The following is a 16,246-nucleotide window of genomic DNA, read 5'->3' as shown; positions in this document are numbered from 1 at the left end:
AAACAATTTCAGTAAACAGAGGATGAAGAAGTATTTCCCCAGTGGCCTTATGAAGCCAGCATAACCATAATATGAAAAAGTGACAAATATAGTCCAACAAAAATTAGAGCCCAATATCCCTAATGAATATATATGCAAAATTCCTTTAAAAGTATTAGCAAATTGAATCCAGCAATATATAATATGTATAACATATCAGCACCAAGTTGGGTTTATCTCAAGCATGCAAAATTGGTTTAGCCTTAGAAAATCAGTCCAGGTAACTACCCATTCCAGCAGAATAAAAGGATTTTTTAAAAGATTTTATTGGGGATGGGGAACAGGACTTTATTCAGGAACAGTGTGTACTTCCAGGACTTTTTTCCAAGTCAAGTTGTTGTTCTTTCAATCTTAGTTGTGGAGGGTGCCATTCAGCTTTAAGTTGTTGTCTTTTCAGTCTTAGTTATGGAGGGCACAGCTGAGCTCCAGGTCCAGTTGCCATTACAGAGGGCGCAGCCCACCATCCCTTGGGGAGTGGAACTGGCGACCTTGTGGTTGAGAGGATGCGCTCCAACCAACGAGCCATCTGGGAGGCAGCTCAGCTCAAGGTGCTGTGTTCAATCTTAGTTGCAGGAGGCACTGCTCACCATTCCTTGTGGGTCTCCAGGAATCGAACTGGTAACCTTGTGGTTGCGAGCCCACTGGCCCATGTGGGAATCGAGCTGGCAGCCTTCGGAGTTAGGAGCATGGAGCTCTAACCGCCTGAGCCATTGGGCAGGCCCCAGAATAAAAGGTTTTTAAAGCATGATAATTTCTATAGAAAATATAATTTGACAAAATTTAAACATCCATTCATAATAAAAACTCTCATCAAAGTAGGAATTTGAAAAGGACTTCTTTCAAATGATAAAAGCCATCTACACAAAGCCTGCAGCTCACATCATACTTAATGGTAAAATATTAAATCTTTCTTTTCCTGTGAGGTTCAGAACAAGGCTAGCATGTCCATTATCACCACTTCTATTCAACGCTGTATTGGATTCATAGTTTGTACAATAAGATTAGAAAAACAAATAAAATACATAAATATTAAAAAACAAGAAAAACTTTCTTTGTCCTAAGATACTGTGATTATGTACATAGAAAACCATTTGGAAGATATACCCAAAAATATCTTGACAGAATTTGTAAGTAAATTTAGCAAGAATTCAGGATACAAATTAAACATAACAGTAATAAATAACTGGAAATAAAAAAAAAATAAAATCTATATGACTTACAACAGCATCAAAAAAGTATCAAATCCCTAGGACTAAATCTAGCATATAATTCTCAGTTGGAAGTGACCTAGTCCCTGCAGAGACATTTGGCAAATGTCTGGAAATATTTTTGGTTATCATAACTGGGGACCACTTCTGGCATCTAGTGGGTAGAGATGCCAGGAAGCTCCTAAGCTTTCTACAATGCACAGACAGCACCCCACAACAAAGATGTGTCTGGTCTAAAGGGTCAGTAATGCCGAGTTTGAGAAACCCTGATATGGCATAAGATGTGAAAGATCACTACACAACAAAGGTTTAAGACCCAATTGAGAGAAACTTACAAAGACCTCGATCGATACGTTTTTAAGTTACAATGGTTCATGTATTGTTATGACGGATATGATGAAATTAATTTATAAATTTAACATAATTCCTATTGAAACTGTATCAAGTATTTTTTAAAGGAAGTAGAAAAGTTCATTCTAAAAATTTTGTAGACTCATAAAGGATATCAAATAGCTAAAACAATCTTGAAAAAAGGAAAACGAATTTAGAGTTCTTACACTACTTGATTTCAAAACTAACTATAAAGCTCGAATGCAGGACGTAGATACATGGATCACTTGAACAGAATAGAGTCCAGAAATAGACCCACTCATATATAGCCAACAGATTTACAACCAAGGTGCCACGTTCATTCAATGAACAAAGGAAAACCTTTTTAAGAAATGTTCCCATATGACAATTAGATATCTGTCTGGAGAAAACAAAATACAACAAAGCAAAAAAAAAAAAAAAAGTCTTATCTCACACCAAATACAAAAATATTTTGATACAGGTCATATACCTAAAGCATCAAACCTGGAAACATAAACCTCGTGGAGGAAAACAGGAGATTATCTTTGAGAACTTGGAATCAGCACAATTTCTGGGACAGGACACAAATAGCACTGACCAAAAACTTGAAAATTAATTAATGAAATTCCTTAAAAATTTAAAGTGTGTGTTCCTCCAAAGACGACATTAATAAAGTGAATAAAAAAGCCATAGATTGAGGAAAACATTTATGACACATATGACAAAGGATTTGAATCCATAATATATAAAGAAACCTACAAATCAATAGTAAAAAGGCAAACATCCCAAATTTTTAAACGAGCCAAAGATTTGGACACTACACACACCATCGATATACTGACACCGAGATACTAAATGCTCAACAAACACATGAAAGGGTACTGAATATATTTAGTCATTGGGAGTCTGCAAATTGAAACTATAAATGAGGTACTATTTTATACCCATTGGAACGGCTAAAATCAGAAGGACTAACTCCATTGCCTATTGTTAAAGGTGTGGAGCAATTGGTAATGGCACCTTGGATTTTCTTTGAGAACTCTTCTGCTGCACTCTCTAGCCTTCTGTTTCAGAAGTGGAATCTGCCTGTAGACTTCAGGGCTGGGCAGAAGACTTGAGCCTGGACAATTTGAGTTACAGCAGATAATTCAGAAATGTTGCTTGATCTAAGCTGGCTCAATTAAAGTTAGTAAAGTCAGCTCTGGGTCTTTTAATTCTGGGGAAATAAATGTTTCTTTTTTTGTGTTGGCACTTAAACTGGTAGCATATAAAACTGATACAATTGGTGATCATCAGACTAGTGGAGCTTTCATGGAAACAAAACAGCCACAGAATTATATGGAGCCAGGAAGCAGAATGACAGATCAATTTGGTGCTGAATCCAGCAGTACGTAAGCTTGTTCCAAGCCTGGACTTGCTGTTAGAAAAAGCAATAAATTCCTTTTCCTCAAGCCAGGAATTCTGTTTTTCATTTGCAACTTAAAAAATAGTGATTAAAACGGAAGTAAACCAGACTCCATTTTTTCTTTGCCAGTAAACAAAATCAATCTAGAATATATGTTTTAATCCTTCTATGTACTATATTCTTTTTGATATAAGACTTGAAAAGGCATTCATTTTTTTCCCTGCTTTATAAGTAAACTGTTTTAAAAAGCTTCTTCTAAAAGGATATAAGACATACTATGATATGCTATACCAGTTTTAAGCAGAGATTTTACTCTGGGGGAAAAATCAGTGTTAAAATGAATGTCCTCACTTCATTAAACGGCAAAGGAACCAGCATTGCCACAAGAAATGAAAATCTATTATCTAAAGTGGTTGAGATGAAGAATGAACAGGAGGAATACAGTGGTGTGTATTACTTTCAGGAAGAAAAATAAAAAAAAATAACCAAGTTATTCTTGTCAGTAGTCAAGTGAAATTGCTAGATTTAGAAAAATGCAATTCTATTAAACTCTGAGAATGTCTGCAGATGGTAAACTGATAGAGGGGTTACGCAGAAATTTAAGAGGGAGTGATCATCAAGAAAATATTTATTTAAAAACGGGTAATAGTGGTCTCTACCAGCTATCATAAACACATGTTCAAAATGAGATGTATGACATGCAGCATGTCAAATTAGTGAAACTGACCATAATTCAAAATCCACAACTTTTACAATTAAAATATAATAAATAAATATAATTAATGGTGTGATCTTTGGAGTAAATTTTAAAATAATATAAATTAGGTGAAATTTTAATATTAAAACAATAATAGTCTTCAGTTCATTATATATCATCCTTGCAATAATCTGAAATTTCTTTTGTTTGGGATCTAAATCAGGCGTACAAATTTATCAAAGGTAATAAGAAAAACATCTTTTACTAAATTTTAATAATAGCTACATTTGTTAATAGCTTATTATTATTAAATACTATGCTATTTACTCTAAATGCATTATTATATTTAATCCTTACAATAATCCCATGTTATATATTTCATTAAGGTCATTGTAAAGATGATGAAACCAAGAATTACTGAAGTCAAATAGATACCTTGTCACAAGCTAAACAGCCTATGTGGAATTTGGTCTGTCTCAGTTTAGATCCCATACACAAGTCAAAACAGCAGAAAATGTTTTTGAAACAAATTTAGGCCCAAAGAGTGAAGTGAAAAAGATCTCCAAATTTAGGAACTACAGAAATAAAAATATACTGAATTAAAGAAAGCCCAGTTTCAAATTTCTGTAACTGACTCTAGCTCAATTTTAACAGATATCTCTCCTGGGAAATGTAATCTATATACATACATGAGATTTTTAAAATTTTTATCCAGTGCTGATAATTTTTGCAACACTATTGGAAGAAACAAAGCTCAATTTCCACTTTAAACAATATTTTTAAAAATCTAAATTAATTAAGATCTGATACAAGAATAAAACCATCAAATCATTGGAGATAATTTTGGAGGACAATATTTGTACAGCCCTAGATTTGGCAATGGATGTGGAGAAAGATAGACCTTAAATAAGAAAGCACATCCAGAAGCCATGTAAGAAAAAAATAGTCATATTTAATTGCATCGTATATTCAACAATATTGTTTTCTACATGCATTGCTTTTATCATCACATTCACTGTAATTTTTTTCTGACTCTATTGTTTGTCTTATTAATTTGCTTTAATAATATTTCTATTATACAAAGAATTCATCAATTAATAAAAATAAGACAAATATTTGAAGAAAATGAAGCAAAGAATATAAACAAACAATTCACATAGGATAAAATTCAAACATTGACAAGCATGTAAAACTATCTTCAACATGGCTAGTAGTAAGGCAAACACAAAACAAAACCATAATGAGATGCTATTTTTAACTGGTCAGATTGGCAAAAATTAAGAGTGAAAATATCGCCTGCTGACAGTATTTCAGAAAAATAAGAGGGACACTTGCTAAAACTGTTTTTTTGGAACATAATCTGTCAATAACTGTTAATATAAAAAGAACATGCTCTTTGATTTAGCAGCTCCATTGTTTTTTTAAATCTCATCTAGGAAAAAATTAAAATATATATACAGGGCTGGATTTTTTTTGTAGCATGGAAGCACCTAAAAGTCTACTAATTGGGGAATGCTAAAAGATGTTATACGCATGCCTTGAAATTGTAAAAAATATCCACTGATCTGAAGAGATGTTTAGAGTATACTGTAAGTAAAAAAAGAAACTTTGAGTGTAATGGGTAGAAAATGGTTCCACTTTAGTTAAAATAAAACAAAATAAAAAAATTTACATGTGTTATATATCAAGATAAAAATACCCTGGGAAAAGGTCATTTGTCTGAGTATGGAGAAGGGACTAAAAGAGATAAAAAGAGATACAGTGGTTACCACAGGGAATAAAGTAAGAGATGGGTTGGGAAATGTGAGATCATTAATTTTTTACTAATAAAATTCTGTATTGTTTTTTCCCATTAAAATAAGTATGCATTATCCTGTGTAATTATAAAACCTAAAATAGAAAGACTTTAAAAATTTGAAGCTGTAGTGATAAGACCAATTTTAATGTTGAAAAATCCCAACATGCTATGTAAAGCCAGTATGGTGAATAAAATGTTGTAACTACAGAATGAGTCAGCAAGTGGCTCCAGGGACCTTGCAATTCTGCCCTGTGGGTGGACCTGTGGCAACTGCAAAGCATTCAGATTTGAAAATTTTGAAACACCATTTCAGCTCACCTCTAGCTGACTTCAGTATAGGTCCTCCTCTTCCTCATGAAGAAGAGAGTTTTGATAAGGAGAGGCAAAAGGAGAGTTTTAAGGAGAGGCAGAAGGCAGTGAAAAGAGAAAATTGATGGAGCAAAGTCATAGAGTTAAGTCAGGAGATTATGCAATCAGACACTTCCTGAGGGCAGAGCTGAGAAAGGGAGAAGGATGGATCTTTTTCAGGAATGCAAGTTAAGATGCGAGCTATTGATTTTTATCCTTCAACAATAACAACTGACACTGACATAGCGCTTACTTTTTTGACAGTCACCATTCTGAAAGTCTTATACATTTAACTCATTTAATCTTTCCACAACCTCATGAAGGTACTTAATACCTTCAAACCTGAAGGTTTTTTCCATGTATGGAATATACTCTTCTCTTCCAATATGCCCATTTTCTTTCCAATTTCTTTACTGCCTAACACCTAACACCTGTCGTTGTTCTTAATACCTTAATACCTAAGCAATACTTTCAAAATCTACATCAGCATGTTAGGTTAAATCATATGAAACTTCTAATATTTGAATAATTTTGACCCACAACAATGAGAATTTCATATGTTTCAGTGTAATATCATCCTGTGTTTGTGAATTTTACTTATGGACATATCTTTCCCACCGAAGAGGAACCATGGTAAGTATCCAAACTTTTTTTTTTTTTTAATCTCTGTTTCTCCAAAGCCTATTAGGGTATCCTCTACATAGTATATATTCACTAATAATTACAGAATATAGAAATAAATGAAGATACAGAGAAATTCTAAAGTAGGAAGGCATGTGAGAGGATTAAAAAGGAGATAAAACAAAAGACTGAGGGCATGGACATTGATGGTGCAAAAATCAGTGTATGATTCAGTCAAATTCTTAAGAATAGGTGTCAATATTGCTCATAAAATGTGTCTTTCAATGGCACTCAGGCTTAAAGACACTCCCAAATCTGTTGATTAATTGATATATTTCCTATTTCGGCTCCACGTACGTAGCCATGTTGAAGAACAGAAGTCCAAAAGAAGAGGAGATTCTAAATGGTTAGGAAATATGTTATTATACAATCTGATGTAATTATTTAAAAATGGAAAATGATGTAAGTCAGCATTATAAATACCTGGAAAGTGCATTTAAGATCAAAGAGATGATGGTGAAAGGGAAGTTTTCCGTAGAAGGCTTTCCAGATGAAGACAGCATTATAGAGCACTGTTCCATTTTCCATTGAATACATGTACGATAGAGAAATAGTCTTTAAAACTATTGGATGTGGCTGAACTAAGTAGAAGTTTTAAAGATAAACATAAATGTAAACCAGCACCAATTGCTATAATCTGTTTTGTAAGAGAAGAAATGAATTTTTAAGATATACTAATAAGTGCAAAGGTAAAAAGAGTCAAGAGTGAAGATAACTAACACTACTGACATAGGTGACATTTTGAGTTCTTAGAATTGCAAAGTGTAAACTCTATAGTTCATGAGCAAATCTATACAATATGTCAGAGACTCTCAATGGATAACTTGGCCTTTTACATAGAGATTAATACTGCCCTATATCTTCTTTTATTTTCTTCCTCAAATTCAAATATCACTTCTTACTATCTCCCAGCTTCTATAAGCTCATCCTTTCTTTCTTCTTAATTCAAATCCCCTCCTCCCTTTAGTACTCTGAATATATGTCTACCTTCATCTTCAAAATTTTATAGCATTCTCTTTCTATTGATTTTTAAGCCTGATCCATACCGCTATCTCCACTAATCTTAAAAACCTATGGACCTATGACCTTTTAAAGTACTGTATTATTATTAGTGGTAAAAAAAAAAAATTCTCAAAAGTCTTACTGATATCACGGGCTTCATTTTCTCACCACTTACTTCATCCCTACCTATTGCTGCCTGGCTTCCACCTTCCTCTCGCTACTCCATTTGCTGTCTTGAAGATTTCAGGGGAAAAAAAAAAAAATAAAATAAAAGATAGTTAATGGAGTAAGGTCCCAGAGAACATGAGAAGATGAGCAGTGATGAAAGCAATGCAAAGTGATACAAGGGAGCCTTGAAAAGGAGGAAACACTGTCACGGTCACAAAATTGTGGGAAGTCACCTGGAGAACAGACTAGAAAGAAGGGTTTGGTCAATCCATGTCCGGGAAAAGTTATGGCCAGATAACCTGCAATAACACATTGTACTGGGATAAGTACTGTGTAGAGAGAACCAATCTGTATGGGACCCAGTCAAGAGTTGATGTCTTGACTGGAAATTCATGAACTGTTTTCATAAACAACAAACAGAAGCCATTATTACAGTAACTGAAATTGTGGTACCTTGTACAATAAAGATGCATTGGGTGAAGGTCATGCCTTTATTGTATAATTTCAGATATTTTGGTTGTGGTGAGGGTGGAGGAAAGTAGAAAAGAGAGAGAAGGTTAAGAGCTGCATGAGTATGTAAACTGTGGATGAAAGACAATAATCCAAAGGTTCCAATCGTTTAAGAGGACTATAATTTACTATGTTGAGGCTAAGTTAGCTAAAGGTCTCTTGGACAATTTTCACCACAGTATATAAAAACGAGGGTGAATTCTTTTTTTCTCAAGGGCTCTATAGTTTTTTAAGTTTTTTTTTTCTTTCTTAACTTCCTTACCACCTATACCAAGCCAGTTTTTCCTGGGAGGACTTTGTAGCCATTGGCTTCACAGATCATCAGTATTTGTTCCTTAAAATAGCTTGTTTCGCCTGATTGGATCACCAGCATTCTCAAATAAGACATTCCAAGTAAAGCTGGAATTGTATAATATAACCAACTAAAACTTGGTAAGAAGGAGGGCAGTTTCTTACTGAAATAACTACCCTAAGCTATTTTGCCACACACTAAAAAGGAGATTTCATAGGCGTTTTTCAATTCTGAGGAGAAGGAGGCCATGAGAATCAGATATTATTTTAAAACACTTCATTTTAAATTACAAAAGCAGAATGTATGTAATCATTGTGGGGCAGCTTAAGCAATAGCTTCTTTAAATATCTAGAAAAATAGAAAAACAAAATGAATATTCCAAACAGATTACAACAATAAATTTCCCTCCCATCAGTTCATTCAGTTATTATTGTCCTGCTGGATTTGGGGTTGGTAGTCACATAATGTCTCACATAAAACTGAGCCCTGAACATCCTGATGCAGTCCACTGATTTGGTCTGAAAGTTGTCTAAATGACCTGCTCGGAAGCCTGTCCTCAGAGTTTATCCTCTGAATTGTTAACATTAGTCCAAGGTTTTAACTTATCTAAAGCTGTCAGAAATTATTTTCAAGCTCACATACCACAAAACATGATTGATTAGTCTTGACACAAAGCTTATCAGAATAGTGATTCAATTAAGGTGAATAAAATCTAATTTTTCATAATCATAAACATTATGTAGGAGTAAAGTTAGCCTACTTGATCAGCAAAACTATTTCAGTTTAGAAAAAGCAAACCCAAAGAGAATAAAATATAAGCTTGTTTCATACTTAACATTGATGAACTAGAACACAGTTTTTCTTTTTTCCTTTTTTTTAATTAAACAAAAATAATTAAACTGGTCTTTCTTGCTACAGAGTTATACATTTACCCCAAATTAAAGTTACATCTCATTTTTTAATTATTTTTTTAAGGTTGTAAATTCTCATATTATTTTAATTGCCTTTTAAAATAAAATTGTTATATCACATTTTAAAATACATCCATTGGAATTAGAATGACATATCAAATCTGACAGTGATAAATTAATTCTGACTAAATAAAGTGAGTTCTCTAAACTTCAGGGCACCATGCCCTAGATTGTCCTAGATTGCAACAGGAGAACATTTTGCTCCGAACCTGAATTTAAGATATTTTGCTATTAAGAGAACAATTGTTATCTAAGTTGTGGAAATTCATATCAAAAATAAGGGATTGGCCCAAAAGTAAATGTGAGGTTTACAGCAGGTATATTGATGATTCTCTCTCTCTCTCTCTCTCTCTCTCTCTCTCTCTCTCTCTCTCTCTCTCTCTAAGTTTATTGGGGTGACAATGGTTAGTAAAGTTACATAGGTTTCAGGTGTACAATTCTGTAATACATCATCTATATATCACATTGTGTGCTCACCACCCAGAATCAGTTCTCCTTCTATCACCATATATTTGATCCTGTTTACCCTCATCAACTACCCCTTACCCTCCTTACCTTCTGGTAACCACTAAACTATTGTCTGTGTCTATGAGTTTTTATTTCTTCATTTGTTTGTTTTGTTCCTTTGTTGTTTTCACTGATATGTGGGATGATCATCTCTTAACTATTTATACAGCAGAATTCACAATAAACTGAAGTTAGGTTAATATAAATTCAGTCAGTACATGGTAACAATATGCACCATCAGAGACAATGAGGAATATCAAAGATAAAAAAGCAGAGAAATAGTCTAGCAGTGACAGCAAGCTGGAGTCTTACACCCAAATGAAATAATGTATATGGCTATGAATTATCCAGGAATCTTGTCACAAGTCAAGGAAAACATGTCTCTTGTGAATCTAAACTAATTGTATATATATAAAAAATTAAACAATCCATTGGTCAATCAGAAATAAACCTGAAACTTCTAACTTCCTCTCCCTTGGAACGACGCGAAGTATAATTTCATACTATAGACACAAGTGAATGAGAGTATTTACCTTCTCCTTAATGAAGAAACTGAAAATACTTTTCATAAATCTTGAATATTCTATTTCTAAAACTTATAGAAGGATAAGGCATAGAGATGTTTCAGGACGTGTGGACTGGATGAAATACAGTGCTACCGTCTTTACTATTTCTTACTATGTTCTTTGCTTTGCTCTCTTGAGACTCTAAGCAACAGGGCTTTGACAATAGTTGAGTCACAGGAGGAAAAAAACTTTTTAAACAAAGATGTCATCTTTGCCAACCCCTCCAGTCTACGCTGAATTCAGAACATACTCACATGGGTTCAAGTAACTTTCTAATTTCAGGCTTTACTTTGGGCAAAATTGCAGGAAGGCAAAGTAAGATACATAATTTACTACTGGATCATGGTGACTTCCTTAAAGGAGGCTCTGCCAGAATTAATATTTTAAAGTGTTCCTTTGTTTGGCACTTCAAAGATGTCACAACTGGTAATGAATGATAACTGTAAGCATGGGTGAAAAATATGGCTTTGTTTTGAAAAGTGGAAGAGGGGCAATTATGAAAGAGGATATTGGAAAAAAAATCACAGGGTTATTCTCAGACAGATCAATTTTAAGAACGAAAACATGGATTTAAGGATCTGGAAATAGAGTCGCTAAAATCTTCCATGCCTACACGCCACTTGCAAAATCTTCAGGACCTACACCCTCCCCAGAGTACCCAGCCCCCCACAAGGGACATCTACCTCAGTTTAAGGATTGTGAACCTAAATTGCTAAAATTACTTTAATGAGATCTTTTTAGTTTAACTTTCTAAAGAGCTTCTAAAAATATATCTCTTTAAATGGGATATTAAAAGAGAATATAATCCAGATGTAATTGCATCAAGATGCAATTTAATATTTGTAGAAATTGACAGCCTATTTCTAAAATTTATATGAAAATTTAAAAGATCAAGAAAAGGGAGGGCAATCTTGAAAACAAGAAGTGGAGGAAGTGGAAGACTTAAACTACTAAATGTTAGAATTTAAGAAAAAGCAATGGTAATTAAGACAGTGTAGCATCGGCACAAGTGTAAACAAATAGACCAATGGGACTGAAACAAATTTACACATGTACAGTCACCTGATGCATGAGAAAGATAACACTGGTGCAGTGAGGGAAAGGGTTTTGTTTTTTAACGGTGCTGTGCAATTGTGTCAAAAACTGTATTGACCTCCAACCTCAAACCTCACATAATAATTAATTCCAGATGAATTATAGATCTGTATGTGAAAAATATAAAGTTTGCAGAAGAAAACACAAGAGAGTATCTTCAATAACCTTAGGGAAAGTAAAGATTTTTTAAACATAACACAAAAAGTGCTAACTAGAGAGAAAACGATGATAAATAGGACTACATTAAAGTGAACACTTCTGTTTATCTAAAGAAACTCTTGAGGGATTTAAAGCTAGAGAATATTCCCTCTTACTTGAAGAATTGTAGACACCAGGTTCACCTCTTCTTTCTTCTCTCTGGAACTGATAGCCACTGGTTGATACCTCAAGGAATAGAACCCTTACAGGATTCTTAAGGGCTTCCCCACCTTCCTCCAAAAAATATTTTTGGTGGTCTCTGAGATTGCATTAGTCATTTAAAAAAAAACCCAACCTGATCTATTGTCATTATTAAGGTGTATTTATGCATGTTTGGTTGAAAACAGACAATTTTGAACCCTTCTTTCATGTTATAAGCCATAAAAACTGAAACCCGTTCCCAGTATGCACACTCAAATTATGGCAAGTAATTTTGTGTTAGTGTTTTATCTATTTTACTGTGTCTGATCAATGTTCTCTCTCAGGTTTGAAAAATAAGTATGGAGACTTGTTATTCAATAGCACCCCCCTCTTAGATATGTAATATTTAACTGATCCTACTAGATGGGAATGGCTATATTATAAGATCCAGTTATAATCTCATACTAGCAAACACAATTGGATATTTGTGTGTCTGTATGTGTGTGTGTGTGTGATAAGTGAGATAAAATTCTTTGTGTGCATTTTCTAAATGTTTACAATGGTCCTTTAGCAACTGTTCTTATTTTTACAAAATAATTTTTAAATTTTATGAAACAAACAGAGCACTTATGATCAATTTTCAAGAGGAAAACAGAACCAGCTCAGAGAAAAAGGTCAGTGGTAGAATGAGTAGGCTCCAATTTCTCCGATTCCCAAGTAGGTCTTTTTTGGTCTCTATCACACTTTCTAGATCAACATTTCCTGAAACAAATTGGTGATGCCTCCAAAGAACTTAATGAGGGCACTTACCAAGGTGATAAAATAAGGAACCGATTACCTGATAAGCCAGACACAGAGTAATTTTAAATTTAGTTATGAACCTCAGGTCCATCTTTAACTTACCTGACTGGTACTCTTTTCTTGTATTCTAGCCATATAATTTATCTACTCTCAGGTAAAAAGTAAGGGTTCTCCTTAAAACATGGCTTTTCAGCCCACACATTGTTCTCGGGCTGTTTATCTCCAGCTCAAACCTTTTTCCAGGGTTACTACTGTTCAGGGACATGCCTCTTTGTGCTTCTAGTTTAGAAAGAACAAGAGAGAAACCAAATCACACATACAAGAAACAAACTAAGTCAAACTGCTGGTTTTTAAATGTATTTATTTATGATATTGACTTTAGTATGCTTAGTGAATATACTCTAGTTAGCAGTCTGGTTTGGTCATTGAAAAAATGAAACATTTCTGAAACCTCACCAAACAGTGTAGTGTGCAGACTAGAACTAGTTATGGTTTCATCTCTTTATGAAACAGCCACTGCAATCAGTATGGTGTATCTTAAGAACCTTCACTGCATCTCCATAGCCTCTAAACTGTAGAGGAGAGATGGAGTTAAACGTCAGAGGAAATCCCAAGGCAACTGTAGTCAAACATTATCTGGGAAGTTGCCAGTAAGACTGCATTACATGACAGCTCAAACTTGCTTTAAAAACTTGGGCTACTGAAGTCTACAGTTAAATCCACATTTTCTCTACTTGCAAGGAAATTACACACATTTAAGAAACTGGTACCTGTTATTCCCAACCCAATCAGTTATTTGTAGTCTTATCAGAAAACATTGTGGCTGTTTGTTATTTGGTTACTTAAAATTCTTTAAACCGACTTTAATGATTCAAAAATGAAAGTGATTTTTGTATTGTCATCGTTTAAGAGAAGGGTAATTAACTTGAATTTCTACATTAAGAATAAAGAAACTTGTTAAACATCTTTTGAAAAAAGCACAACGGTATAGATATAAATGATGGTTTTGTAACAATGAGAATGAATGTAATATAAAGATAACAGTATTTTAAGATGAAAACCAACAGACTGACTTTTAAAGAAATCAGCCATTTTAATTCTTTAAAGTATATTTCACGGCCTCTATGATGTGTCTGGCACTGATTCCAAACATATCCAGCAACTCGCTAGGTTTCCCACTTCGAGGGACTCCTGACACTGCCAGCTGATGAACAAGGACATCAGGCTCCCTGGAGACAGCCGCACAGACAGCTTCTCCAATGCCACCTTCGCGACAGTGATCTTCCACTGTGATGACCTGGCCGCCTGTAGCTTTTGCGCTGGAGATGATGGTGGCAGCATCCAGGGGTTTAATGGTAAATGGGTCAATGACACGAACAGAAATACCTTGTTGAGAAAGATGGTCAGCAGCTGCTAAGGCTTCATGCAGAGTGACTCCAGCTCCAATAACTGTGACTTTGTCATTGACACTGTGGCGGATGACCTTGGCCTGTCCAATCTCAAAATTTTCTTGGGGAGTATAAATAACTGCAGTTTCTGGTCGGGTGGTCCGAATGAAGCACATCCCTTTGGTATTCGCGGCCAGATAAATAGCATGCTCTGTCGAGATGGCATCACTTGGATAGAAAACAGTACAATGGGGAATGCTTCGGAACATGGCTAGATCCTCCAGGGCCATCTGCGAGGGTCCGTCTTCACCAATGGACACCCCGCAGTGGGAGCCAATAAGATTGATATTGGCTTGTGATATGCCTCCCATTCGGATCTGATCAAACGCTCGGGTCAGAAAGGCAGCAAAGGTACTAACAAAAGCAATGGTTCGACCACGTGCGGCACAGCCTAATGCCACACTTACCATGTTTTGCTCAGCAATGAAACACTCAATAAAACGCTCAGGATGTTCTTTCTTGAATATCTCGGAAAAGGTGGAGTTCTTTGTGTCCCCATCCAGGACAATAACTCTTTTATTTTCATGGCTCAGTTTAGCCAAAGCCAAACCACACGCTTTCCGAGTAGTTATCTTGTCACCGACTTTGTAGTCAGGCAGACGGGTCATTTTTATAGGCCTGATGCTGATCTGAGGTGAGTCCTCAACAGGGGGTTTCGGCCTAAGATTCTTGTTGGTCTGTATCTGACTCTCAATTAATTCGATGATTGCATCTGCTCTTTCTTTGGGCATGGGCTTTCCGTGCCAATTGTCCGCATCCTCAACGTTGGGGATACCCCGGCCCTTGAAGGTCTTTGCAATGATGGCAGTGGGCTTGTTCTTCATCTGAGCCGCTTGACAAAATGCTTGGCACAAGGCTTCCACATCGTGGCCGTCCACTAAATAAGTATTCCACCCAAAGGCTTCACAGCGATTCCGATAGACGTCGGTGCAGTGCTCCAGGGGTGCAACGCCACTTTGCCCCAAGCGGTTCACGTCGAACACCGCCACGAGATTGTCCAAACTGTAGTGGGAAGCAAAGGCCAAGGCCTCCCAGACGGAGCCTTCCGAGGATTCCCCGTCCCCCAAGAGGCAGAACACCCGGTAACTGGCCTTGTCAAAGTACTTGCCAGTGTAAGCCATTCCACACGCGGCACCTAATCCTTGCCCAAGAGATCCCGTGGCCACATCCACAAACGACAGCCGTGGGGTGGGATGTCCCTCCAAGTCACAGTGAATTCGCCTCAAGTGCAGCAAGTCGGACTCGCTGATGTAGCCCACCTCTGCCCAGGCGGCATAGAGGACGGGAGCTGCATGGCCCTTGGAGAGGATGAACCTGTCGTTGTCGGGGTGCTCTGGCTCTGTGGGCTTATACCTCATCGTGTGGAAGAAGAGCACGGACATGATCTCGGCGGCGCTGCAGCACGACGTGGGGTGGCCGGAGCTGGAGGCACACGTGGCCCTGATGGAATGGATCCGCAGGCGGTTGGCCATGTCCCGCAGCACCTGCACCGTGTCTGCGTCGGGCTTGGCGTCGGGCTTGGCGTCGTCGGCCATGGTTTGTGCAGAGCAAACGTCGGTTCCCGCAGAGTAAACGCTGGTTCCGGCGGAGCAAACGTTGGCTGCGCGCCCGTGGCCGTCCCGTCACGTGACCCCGCCTCCTGGTCCCGCCTCCTGGCCCCGCCTCCTGGCCCCGCCTCCTGGAGGAAATGGGCTCAGCAACCGGCAACAGGGACACGGGCGTGGCCCGCCAGCTCTGTCGCGAGGCTGTTACCGGTAGACAACCTGGGGACCTGCCACGTGCCTCCACACGCTTCCTTCCTCCGCGTGATTCTGCCTCTTTCTTCTACACGTGACCGTCTCCTTCCAGCCCAATTGAATGGGTTTTAATGATTTCTTTTGTTACTTGCATGTTCAACATTATTAAACATCAAATTTATTTATACCTTTCCTTGTAAGTTCAAAAGGGGGCATTCTTATATCCGTATGTTACAGGAAGCTATTTGTGAGGTTGTGCTTCTTTTATATGGATTAACACTGTA

General features: G+C 36.6%; 1 protein-coding gene across 1 annotated transcript; it reads right to left on the bottom strand.

Annotated features, from left to right (window-relative positions):
• Positions 1-13,871: 13,871 nt before the first annotated feature.
• TKTL2 (transketolase like 2) lies at positions 13,872-15,761 on the bottom strand (the record flags this gene model as incomplete). The annotated part of the gene is made up of 1 exon (XM_081076954.1): positions 13,872-15,761. One exon carries the CDS (start codon positions 15,759-15,761, stop codon positions 13,872-13,874), a length of 1,890 nt encoding a protein of 629 aa, XP_080933080.1.
• Positions 15,762-16,246: the final 485 nt, after the last annotated feature.

This window comes from Rhinolophus hipposideros (assembly GCF_964194185.1).
Source record: "Rhinolophus hipposideros genome assembly, chromosome: 16".
Classification (NCBI taxonomy): Eukaryota; Metazoa; Chordata; class Mammalia; order Chiroptera; family Rhinolophidae; genus Rhinolophus; species Rhinolophus hipposideros.
Note: the sequence above shows the minus strand (reverse complement) of the source record. Positions and strands in the feature narration are given on the sequence as shown.